At 42.2% G+C, this 12,298-nt stretch overlaps 1 protein-coding gene across 7 annotated transcripts in view; it reads left to right on the top strand.

Moving 5' to 3' along the window:
• Positions 1–12,298, top strand: part of SNCAIP (synuclein alpha interacting protein) — a 164,857-nt gene that overhangs the window by 121,083 nt on the left and 31,476 nt on the right. For all 7 annotated transcript variants that reach the window (XM_086705501.1, XM_086705506.1, XM_086705495.1 and 4 more), the window contains exons 4-6: positions 1,800–2,668; positions 4,539–4,718; positions 11,334–11,447. In XM_086705501.1, coding sequence (XP_086561627.1) covers positions 1,800–2,668; positions 4,539–4,718; positions 11,334–11,447 — 1,163 coding nt within the window. The remainder of the gene's footprint in view (positions 1–1,799; positions 2,669–4,538; positions 4,719–11,333; positions 11,448–12,298) is intronic.

Genomic DNA, 12,298 nt, shown 5'->3' with positions numbered 1-12,298 from the left:
TTAATGCGTTTCGCAAAGTGAGATTCAAATTCAAATACTCGCGTTTGTTAATTGTATTCTCTGTGCCAAGTACTGGGTACAGCTTAGAAGCAGAGCCAGCGAAAAAGAAGAGGTGCTGCAGCTTAACAGCATCTAGATACCTCCCTTCCCTCCTGGACCATTCCTCGTTAATACCTGTCCCTTACTGGACAGAATCCAGGCTTGTCGCTACAGCTCATAATGTTCTCTTCTTAGACGTTAAAGGTCTCAGAGCCATAATTCCGCTTAGTGCAGACCTTCTGAAAACCTGTGCGAAATTATGGTCTCTTTTGGAGGAAAGAACCATCCACCAACAATTACATCACATTCAGACTCAGAACACTTTCTCTCACCTCCTTAACTTACTTCCAGAACTTCTCTGAATCCTTTTAGATATATCCCAGTAAGAACAAGAATGACCAGCGATCTAAATTTGGGGAGCTTTTAATGACTTGTATGCCACTTTCACCCAAGATTTAGTGGGAGCTGGGGACTGTCATAGAAGTTACAGACCTGAATACACCCCACCTCTTTAATTCTTTGGTTGTGCCCAGTAGCAAAGAACAGACACAAGCACATGCTTTGGGATTAAATACTTCCCACCAGTTGTTCCAGAAGAGGAGAGAGAGAGCTCCTAGTTGGAAGGCATGTCCTGAAACCTCCCCCCTTCCAAGGGGGATGGTGTAAATGTAATGGAAGAGGAGGAGGAGGGGTCCATAAATCAGTGACCTACAAGTTTCCAAGAGCTGGGTCATCGGTCTAGTCAGGGGAGTGTCCCAGAGAGGAGGCAGGATCATCACAACAGAGGAGACTGGTGTCCTGTCACCCTGCACCACGAGAAGGCACGGGGTTGCCTTTCATGAGGCTGACTGGGAGAGATGGTGTTCTTATCTTCAACGTCCAGACACATTGCTCTTTCACTGGACGCTCCATCTCAACCAGACCCTCCCTCAAAGACAAACCATGCACTTTTTATCTGAGCTTCGCAGAGAAATGAGAAGGAAAAAAAAAAAAAAAACAACCACTAACCTGCACATCTCGCTCTCCCTTTGTAACTTCCTCTCCTCCTGGTTCTTCCCAGCTTTGCCAACAATGGAGGGCAGCTTTGAACCTTCCCGCGTGTTCCGTTATAAAGTACAAATACATTATGTTGCTGTGTGCATATGCCAGAAAGCATGGTGAAATTCCCCGAGCGACGGTTCGTTGGGATACTCATCTGTGGGAGAAAATCACCCAGTAGGTCACAGTTTGAGTTTGCCCAATATTAAATAACTTACCCCTTCTTTATATGAGACTTCTTAAGCTTTAAGGATGTGCATGTGTGTGTGCACGCACATATACGCATGTGTGTACATTCATCCCTTGTCTCCCTAAACTAGTTTGGAAGTTTATTTAACATAGAGGATCCTATCTCCAATTCTGCTTCTCCAGGTGGTGACAAGTCTCATAATACTTCCAAAGAGGTATAGCCATCCAGGGAATGAACCTAAAAATCTGTTGAGGTTTGTTTGTTTTTTTGGCTGTCTCCTTTTACCATGCTTCCTACTTGAGTTTATTTTGAGCCAATATGCCATCACTTTTATCACTCACTGTTTTCTAGTGGTAAGTATGAACCGTTTGTTTTGGGATATCTTGTGTTTGATTTGCCTTCTCCCTACAGGTGTCCCCTTAGACAGGGGCTTTCTTTGAACATAACCTGAGTGGTCTATGTCTGGCCACATGGCCAAGATACCTTCAGTGTTTCAATGTAATGCTCTCCTCTTTTATATATTTCAAAACAGTTTCTAGTTCGAGCTGGAATTGCAGTGTGTCGGCTCTCATCACAAACACACAGAAGCCCACAGGCATCGCTGACGTGTACAGTAAGTTCCGTCCCGTGAAGCGAGTTTCCCCACTGAAACACCAGCCAGAGACTCTGGACAACAATGAAAGTGATGACCAAAAGAACCAGAAGGTGGAGTGCCAGAAAGGGAGTGATTCAGAGCCAGGCCCCCCACCTGAGGAGCTCAGCCCTGGAGATGGAGACAGTGGCCCCCAAAGTAAGAGCACCGAGCCCAGCACCTTGCTGGGTGAACTGGAGCATTATGACCTTGACATGGATGAGATTCTGGATGTGCCTTACATTAAATCCAGTCAACAGCTTGTCCCTTTTACCAAGGTGACTTCAGATAAGAGAATTTTGGGTTTGTGCACAACCATCAATGGCCTTTCTGGCAAAGCCTGTTCTCCCGGAAGTGCCGAGAGCTCACCGTCCACCCTGACACCATTCTGTGTTCTTTCTCCCGTGAAAAGCCCTCACTTGAGAAAAGCGTCATCCATCATCCGCGACCAGCAAAAGCTCTCTGCTGAAGAGTCTGAGAGCTCACCGCCTTTGGTTAAGTGTGGCTCCGCATACGAGCCTGAAAACCAGAGCAAGGACTTCCTAAACAAGACCTTTAGTGATCCTCATAGTCGAAAGCGCGAGAAGGCAATGCCAGACTGCCAGCTCAGGGACTTCCATCCACAGTCCTCCGCAACAGAACCCAAAGTGGAAGAGCAGATCGGGGGTGTGAGCTGGACCAGCTCCCAAGGCCCAGAAGAAAGGAGTGAGTATCTGAAAAAAGGGAAAAGCATCTTGAACATCGTTAAAGAAGGACAGATATCTCTCCTGGTGAGTATGATCTAATTCGGTAATTTAGAGACTCCAGTTGTACCAACTCCTTCATGAGTAACAGAATCATGAGTGTTTGTTCCCATGTTGCCTTAATCTTTACTCGTAGCTTTAGTTTGATGATGTGCCTTTTGAAATTTAAAATCCAACTTTAGATTAGTACCAGGGAAAATAAACAGCTATAGAGGGAGTGTTATTCCCCTTTAACTTTGCAGGACTTTGACTGAAATGGGACACATAATCTAAAACAACACAAGTCTAGGGGCACCTGGGTGGCTCAATCGGTTAAGCGTCCGACTTTGGCTCAGGTCATGATCTCATGGTTAGTGAGTTCGAGCCCCACGTCGGGCTCTGTGCTGAGAGCTCAGAGCCTGGAGCCTGCTTCCGATTCTGCTTCTCTTTCTCTCTCTGCTCCTCCTCCACTTGTGCTCTGTGTCTCTCTATCAAAAATAAATAAATGTAAAAAAATAATTAAAAAAATAAAACAAAAACACAAGTCCAGCACTTGCTTTAACATGACTCTTTATGTCTTTCTTTTCCCTTTTCAAATGGTCCCTAATGTTCCCACTCACTTACCCGTGGGGATGTGTGTGTTCCTTGTTGATGGCGGACCTGCCAGATCCATGAACAGAGGGTCTTCTGTTTTATCCTGATCATTATTCAGAAAAGTTGGACCAGGACGTTTAAGAACGTTTGCAGATAGAGCTTACCCTAGAGCTTGGTTGCCCTCTGACCTACATGGGGCTTTTACTCAGTCCAGCTCTGCATGTCTAGGGAGTGCAAAGAAGCTTTTCCAAAGACTCTAGTCACAGAGTTAACATGATGTGTAAGAAAAGCCTGTTCTGCCTCGGCTCAGAGAGAGCTCAGCCGAAATCACACCCCATCTGCCTGCATTGTTCTTTTCTGGCTTCCAGACTTGGATCAAACAGTAGCAAGCCTGGGCTGATACCATGATGTTAATTAAAGTCTCACTCAAGAAAATCATCGTATCTTGGCAGTGCGATTCCACTTAGTGTAAAGCCATACAGAGATAAGTACAATGTGCTTGGTCCATTATCCCAAATCTCACTGTTATAGGATAATAGGATTGAATGGTTTTACCAAATAAAGTAATAAAAAAATGTTTTCCTGCTGAAAATAGGTTTTCCATTTCTCCTGGCTCTTTCTCTCTTTTTCTTTCTGGTTCATTTCTTCCTTTTGTCCATCCCATGTTTTCATGTTTCCCAAGTGATAATACCTCTCAGTTCACCCAACAGTCTCTGTCAACCATGGAACTAACACAGGGAACTAAGCTTCACTACAGGTGAGAAAATCAAAGTCCAGGTAGCGTCCAGGAGTCTGTCTGGGGTGAAAGTGTCTAGAAGAACCCCGTGGTGGCGCTAGTCATGGCAGCCATCATGAGTTTGCAATGAAAGCCAATTCTCTGTAGTTCAAGGCAGACGAGATGCTTGAGAGAAGTAGTTCCTTCATTCAACAAACCTACAACAGAGAATAAAACACAGTCTGGCTGTCAGCACTTAGCAGTCGAGTGGAGTAGACAGAAAGGGAATTTGCCAATTACCATAAATATCATTGCAGTTGTTTAGAAAGCCAGCTCGGAGTCTCCGCAGTCTTGTTGACCTATCCCAGTCTCCATGTCTCCCATGAAGATAAGTCTCTTGAGAATTCATGTTCTCAAGGGTAGCAGAGCAAACTCTGTAATGGGCAATCATCAGAATTGATGGTAAGGAATTTTGACTTACTACATCCCCAGGATTGGCACCAGAGCTTCCGGAAGATCATCTCTTCTTACCAGTGCCCACAGCAGAACCCCCACAGCATCTCGTTCTGATTATTGACTTAAGTGTTCTAATCTTAACTCTTTGTACAGCCCCACCTAGCTGCTGACAACCTAGACAAAATTCACGACGAGAGTGGCAACAATCTCTTACACGTGGCCGCATCGCAGGGACACGCAGAATGTCTGCAGCACCTCACGTCTCTGATGGGAGAGGACTGCCTCAGTGAGCGGAATACGGAGAGATTGACTCCAGCAGGCTTGGCCATCAAGGTGATCGGTTGGGGCTGCGCCCTCCACCGCTAAAAGTCGGGTTGTTGGGGTTTTTGGGGTTTTTTTTTTTTTTAGGTCTTATTTTCATTTATTTTTGAGAAAGATACAAAGAGCAAGTGGGGGGTGGGGGCAGAGAGAGAAGGAGACAGAATCCCAAGCAGGCTGCACGCTGTCAGCGCAAAGCCGGACATGGGGCTCGAACCCACACACCGCGAGATCATGACCCATGACCGGAGCCAAAATCAAGAGTCAGACACTTAACTGACTGAACCACCCCGCTGCCCCTGATTGTTGTTTTAAGATTCCTAGTGAGCTAAGTCAGACACATGAGTGTAGGGTGGGGAGGGGGGAGCACAGTATACCTAGTAAACGGCAAATGAGCATATGACATTTAAGATAGTAACCATTTCAGTTACTAACTGCTTTGAGATTTGGAGACTACATTCCAATTTATTGTGCAATGAGGGTAAGCTTCGAGTCAGCTAATAAAGAGGAAGCAAAATGATCTATTGCAGTTCTCAGAACTTTTGTTACTGCTGGTGACTGCAATTCAGATTCTTAACCACACCTGGATTTATCTGAGACGGTTTCATTTTTTTCCTAATGTGAATATAATGAGCGAAACAAATGAGGAAAAGGTGTATTTTAAGGAATGATAGCTCTCAGGAGTATTTCAGATAATAAAGCAGGCTTCTAATGGATCACATCTGAAGTTTAAATGTCTTCAGGACCCAAAGTTGTTTAGAGGGTCAGTGCCGAGTTTGAGTCTAGCTCTTGGTGGAGCACAGTATGCTGTCTGTCAAAATCTATACAAATTAATGCCGACGGGGAAAGAGTTAAAACCTAGAAATTGTCAGTCAGGGAAACATGGTCTTTTATAGCACTGCAAGTGCGTGCCCCTGTAAAATATAACACATCGCTAGAAGGTTAGCTATTAAACTAAAATTACTTTTAAGATCTTTGGCAAATAAATGTAGAATTCAGTCATATTTATGAAGAAGCCAGAAGTGAAGTTCAGGGAAATATAATACAGCCTGTGCTTCTACATATGTGTTTTGCTAGTTATGTCTTCTAAAAGCTGAATGATCATAATTTTTAGAAATGGAATTACTTTTGAAATTTACTAGGGGAACTTGCTAGTTAAAGAAATCTGTTTGTGAATTCACCGGAGAACATGTTACATTTGAAAAACAAGTGGTTGCTGGCCTGCCTCTCACATATCTTTTAAGCAAATCTGAATTTTTGCATCGTTAATTTATTTACCATGTGGTAAAGTTTTACGTATTACAAGTTGCTTTCTGTTTTATTTAATTTTACTCAATGATAATGTACTATTGCAAAGATGCTATAGAAAATAATTTTTTTTTTTTTATAAAATAAGAAATCTATGACCTTGGTAGATATCGCTTTCCTTTAGTGAATGTTGCCATGTCACATTAAGAGCGGAACTGAAGGCAGCCATCATGAAGAAAGAGAAATTAGATGCGAAGTCAGGGTGCATCATAGTTGAGTTCGACAATGTGTACCAAGTCCAGTAGGTACTATGTTAGATGAAGGCAATTCAGATTTGAATGAGACGTAGTCCCTTTTCTTAAGGAGCTAATAGCCAGATAGATTCGGCAGGTAAGTTACCAGCAATTCAAGTGTGGGGTGGCGAATTCAGGATCTAGTCCTAGATCCGAGTCCTGCAGGAAGGCAGGGCTTGGGTCTGGTCATCAATGGACATGAGTCAGTGATGAATAAATTATTGTTGCATGGCCAATAAATATTGACATTTGCCTTGCTGTTTGAGTGTTTATAAAATACAGGTCTTATTAGTTTTTTCTAACTAATGTTAGATTATGGAGTATATCTTAGCTACATAGTTGGAAGAGAAAGGTTTTTTTTTTCTTTGTTTATATCCCTTCATGCTTGTTTTCACAGATTAAGAGTCTTCAGAGTAGGACAGTACATAAGAAACTTGGTGGCATTTCAGCCACCTGGGTATAAACTCTTTCTATGGTTTCCATATTGTTAGTCCATTCTTAATAAACTGCTTCAGTCAACACACTGCTATCATATAATCGGCATGGAAACTTAAGCTGCAGGGCATTTGGGGACATCTGGCTGGCTCAGTTGGAAGAGTGTGCAACTCTTGATCTTGGAGTTGTGAGTTCAAGCCCCATGTTGGGTGTAGAGATTACTGAATAAGAAGAATAAGAGTAAGGGTAAGGGTAAGAGTAAGAATAAGAATAAAACTGTAGTGCATTTTGTTTTTTTATTTTAATGAAGAACACATATCAAACCCATAAAACTTTAAAAGCTCTTATTTGGGGTCTCAGACTTTTCATATTTTTACTTCCAGGCAATGATATGAGAAAGGGAAATCTTCTATTTCTTCCTTTAATCTAGAATTTACAAAAGCAGTAAATACAGATATTTTGTGAGTGCCACCCCCTTTGGAAATTGGTCCCGACACAAATCCTGCCTCAGTCCATTCAGTGTAATTTGACAGACGTTGGTGAAGTTGAGGGAGTTCTAAGAAGTCATCATTCTTTTGTTTTAGGACCTTGTTTTGAACACCAGTGACCAGCCGATGGTGTTTCAGCTCATTAAACATAGGTCTGAGAACCCTGCTGTTATTAAAGAGAACAAACTCGGTACAAATGGCAAAAGTTGCTGAGATAATATGACTGGGCTGACAGGAAGCAAAGTCAGAGATAGGATATCACATAAAAAGATTACCTGAGGAAAGCGAAGCGGCTTTGAAGGCTTAAGAACTCCTCTCCCCTCCACTTAAACTCCTTAGATGGAACATAATAAATTCTTACCAGTTACATGCAGAATTTATTGAGGGTTTTCTGGGGAACCCAGCACTAAATACTGTGGCAGTTCAGCGCATTACTGAGTCCCCTTTGGGAACAGTTTGGCAAAAATAACTGGAAAGAAAGATTTCTATAAGGTGAGAGCAGTGTGTTTCTCAAATAGGGCCAACACGATACATTATTTTAGGAGCTAAACAGACATGGAATGAAATACCCTTAATTTCTTTTTCATTTCTCATTCAGTCCTTTCTGATCAAGCTCAAAGACAACATGTTGGTCTGGTGAAAAAATGACTTCATCCAGTTCATCCAGTGAGTGACCCCAGTCTCAGAGACTTCAGGCAAACAGTCTCCTGCCAGAATGTAATAACATTTTGTTTGTTTGTTTTCTTGGTATTTCTATTTACGGCAAGTGATGCTGTGTTCAAAATCATAGTAGCAATATATTTCCTTCCACCTTTGTGGCTGCATTTTGTCACTTAATACATTTATTTCAACATCACCTTGTGGAATAACTAGACCTAACAGACATCTAACAGAACATTCTAGCCAACAACAGAAGAATACACATTCCCCCCCAAGTACACATGGGACATTCTCCAGAATAGACCATATGCTGGGCCAGAGAACAGGTCTCTGTAAATTAGGAAGGATTGAAGTCATACAAAGTATGCCCTTTTAACCATAGTGAAATGAGGTTTAGGAGTCAGTAACAGAAGGAAATTTAGGGTATTCACAAGTGTCTGGAATGAATAGAATAATTATTATCATGTATCCAGAATAATCACTCCAGAATAATCACTTATCAAAGAAGAAATTACAAGAGACCCTGGAAAATATTTGGTGGTGAATGCAAATGCAGTATATTATCATTTAAGGATGTAGTGAAAGCAATGCTGAGGATGAAATGTATAATTGTAAATGCCAGAATTAAAAAAAGAAAAGGAAAATGATCTAAAGTAATAGCTTAGGGGCGCCTGGGTGGCTCAGTTGGTTAAGCACCCCACTCTTGATTTAGGCTCAGGTCATGATCTTGGAGTCACGAGGTCAAGCTCCTTTTGGGCTCTGTGCTGGCCGTGGAGCCTGCTTCAGATCCTTGGTCTTCCTCTGTCGCCCCTCTCCCCTCTCAAAAAAATTGTTAAGAAAGAAAGAAAGAAAGAAAGAAAGAAAGAAAGAAAGAAAGAAAGAAAGAAAGAAAGAAAAGAAAGAAAGAAAGCTAACAGCTTAATCTTCTATCTTAGGAAACTTAAAAAAAAAGAAAAGAAAACTACATTTAAAGCAAGCAGAAGAAATTTGAAAATTCAAGCAGAAATAAATGCAACAGACAACAGGGGAAAAAAAAAAAAAAAACAACAGAGAAAGTCAACAAAACCAATTCTAGTTCCATGAAACGATTTTTTCAAAAATGAGTAAGCTTTTAGTTAGACTAAGACAAAAAGAGACAAGACTCAAATCGTTAAAGTCAGAAATGTTGCCGTATACTCCCGTGTTCTGCATACGTGCTGCTTGCTCTGAACGGTCTTGCCTAGCAGATGCTCGCCACTATTCTCCTTCCTCTGTTCATTCAGAAGGAACGGAACGCATGGTGTCAGTGGCTTGTTGGGTGTTGATTCATCCTGGTAGGGCACAGTTGGCTTGCTCAAAGCGTGCGGTTTGAAAAACATCTGCATTGAAGGATCCATACACGAAAGGATGATGGGTGGGGCATAGGGAGCCCAAGAAGAAAAGTGCAGTGTCCTGGACTAAGAGCGGAGCACTGTTACCGTCTGAGAGCCGGGGGTGCCAGCAAGACAGGCCTGAAGGAAGGAACTGGCTGATTTTTGACCTTTGACTGGTAGAGGGACTCAGCAGCCAGTGGCAACCCCATAGGGGTTGGGGAAGCCAGGAACAGACAGGACCTCAAACTCCCTCTCTTTTCGTGGTGTCCCACTACCGTTCTCCATCAGCCAAATCTGGGGGCAAGGGAGGCGGCCCATACAGACCAACCTCCTCTGGCAGCAAGGAGGGCAGCAGAGGGAGGAGACAGATCAGTGGGGGCACCTGGAAGCTACTCGGCCCACACCTGGCCCTGCTAGGTTCCCCCAGGGGAAGAATGGTCTCTGCCTGCGAATAGTTGTGAGTTGACTACTTGAAATTCCAATATGCAAATAAGTGTAGATGAATAATGAGGAGATTACCTCCTGCATCTTATGTTTAGAATATGCTTCCCACACCCCATGACGCGGTGGCTCTTTTCTCCTGGTCTGAGGCCCCACCCTGGGCAAACCGGGAAGGCAGCTGAACGTCTCGCTGGTGTTATAGAGGATCTAAAAGAGCGTGCTGCTAGTAAGAGGTAATAAGTGTTGTGTGCCAAGGACTCTTACATGCTCTGTCTCATCTGCTGCTCCCAGTAACTGTATGAGGTCATTATTACTATCCCTGCCACTTCACAGAGGAGAAAACGGACTATCAGAGAGGGGAAGCAACTTGTTGGAGGTCTTGTAACTAAGTAGTGGATTCAGGATTTAAATCCATTCCAAAGTCTGGATCCTCGTGACTAGCTTATACATGTCACGGCTGCCTTCCTGGTTTGCACAGTGTGGGATCTCAGCACTGGAGGAAAGAGCCAGTGCGCTTTGGGGACGGAGTCCCCAAAGCCTTCAGTGCAGGTAGCATTGGAGCCAGTATAATAGGATTATTTTCTTTCTTTCTTTTGGAATCCTGCCATTTCAAATTCTCAAGGGTTAAAGCCTATTCTCAGAGTTAATGAATAAACGGATATTGGTATATTCATACAATGGAATACTTGGCAGCAGTAAAAAAGAACAAACTTTTCATACAAGCAGCAGCACGGTGGACTCTCAGAGGCATGAATGCTCATAATAAAATAAAAATCCTATCAGTGGTTGCCTAGGGCAAAGGTGAGGACCTGAGACCCTGGAGTCCTAGAGACTGGGGGGAGTGGGGGGGCTGGAGATGTTCTATATCTTGATTGGAGCAGTAGTTACAAGAGAGTATGTATCTGTTGAAATTCATCAAACCACATGCTTAAAACACGGTAGGGTATGTTTTATAGTATTATAGTATTGAATACCTCAATACAGTGATTTAAACCAACTGATTAAGTTTATGAAACTGCATTTACGTAAAAATTCCCCAACTGATTTTGAGTCAGAACCACAGATCAGAAGTATAATACATGATATGCTTATACTGCAAATAAATTAAGCCAAATACAAGAACCAAAATTCATGTGATTTTTTTCCCTTGGCAAAATTACTGTCTGTGAGGTTTTGTTTAGTTTTTGAGAGAGAGAGAGAGAGAGAGAGAGAGAGAGAGTGAACATAAGCAGGGGAGAGGCAGAGAAAAAGGTTGACAGAGAGAGAAGCCCAAGCAGGCTCTGTGCTGTGAACACAGAACCCGATGTGGGGCTCGGACCTGATGTGTGAGGTCATGTCCTGAGTCAAAATCAAGAGTTGGACACTTAACCAAGTGAGCTATGCAGGCGCCCCGTGAAGTTTTTTTTTTTTTTTTAGTTTATTTTCTTTATTTTCGAGAGAGAGAGAGGCAGAGAGAGAGAGAACCTGTGCAAGCAAACAGGGAAGGGGCAAAGAGACAGAGACACAGAATGAGGGAGAGAGAGAATCCCAAGCAGGCTCTGAGCTGCCACCACCAGAGCCTGACACAGGGCCGGATCCCACAAACTGTAACATCATGATCTGAGCCAAAATCAGGAGTCAGACATCCAACTGACTGAGCCACCCAGGTGCCCCTATGAGGTATTTTTCAAACCTGAATTACTTTGAATTTCTTTCTTCTTTTTGTCAATCTAGAACGGTCAGTTGGAGTGTGTACGTTGGATGGTGAGTGAAACCGAGGCCATTGCCGAACTGAGTTGTTCTAAGGATTTTCCAAGCCTCATTCATTACGCAGGTTGCTTTGGTCAGGTATGAGGAATTTTTAATAATCAGATTTATAAGCAGTCGCTTCATTGTAATATTTTTAAATGAAAAACATGTTTTAAACAACCTAAATATTCCATAATAAGATATTGGATAAATAATGAAGCTACATACATATGATGGAATTTTATGGGAAAAAACATTTATCATAAAATATTGAAACATATGCTATAAAACCATTCCTGTAATTTGGTACCAACTTTGAATTCTAGAGAAAGAAGAAGAGACGTAAATAATAAGATTAGAAAACAAGCTGTGTCACAACATGTTCACAGCTGTTACCACTCAAGGCGGAATTACAAGTGGCTTTTATCTTCTTTTTTGTATTTTTCAGTATTTTCCAAATTTCCTACAACAAATGCATTTAACTTTCGTCAAAAGGGAAAATGATACATTTTCTCGTACCCAACATTAAAAGGAAAATCTTCAGTAAGATATTAATCAAGTAAATCTCTAAGATGAGCAAACACACTAACTAGATCAGTCGCAGTTACAACCAGTTTCTACCTTAGGAAATCCCAGTATGAGTAGTTGATGTACACAGATCACAATCCAGGGTGTGGAGTACAAAAATCATCAGTAACTCCCTTTGAGAGGAGTAAGTATAAATTATATTTTCTAAAAAATTGGAACCACAGAGTGCCAATCTCAGCCTTAAAAAAATAAATAAAGTCAGCACTGTATTAAAATAGATTTAATCATATTTGTCTGTGGCAAAGAAAATTGCTTCTCATGCCTATAACCATATCCCCTTTGGCTTCATGAACCATCCCGGTGGCAGTAAATTGTGGTATTGTCAACAAGAGATTAAGCTTTTCCGAGCATGACAATCTCAA

This window comes from Puma concolor, chromosome A1 (genome assembly GCF_028749965.1).
Source record: "Puma concolor isolate L17-30 chromosome A1, mPumCon1.1.hap2, whole genome shotgun sequence".
In the NCBI taxonomy this organism is placed as follows: Eukaryota; Metazoa; Chordata; class Mammalia; order Carnivora; family Felidae; genus Puma; species Puma concolor.
The sequence above is the reverse complement of the archived record's forward strand: the minus strand, read 5'-3'. Positions and strand labels throughout refer to the sequence as shown.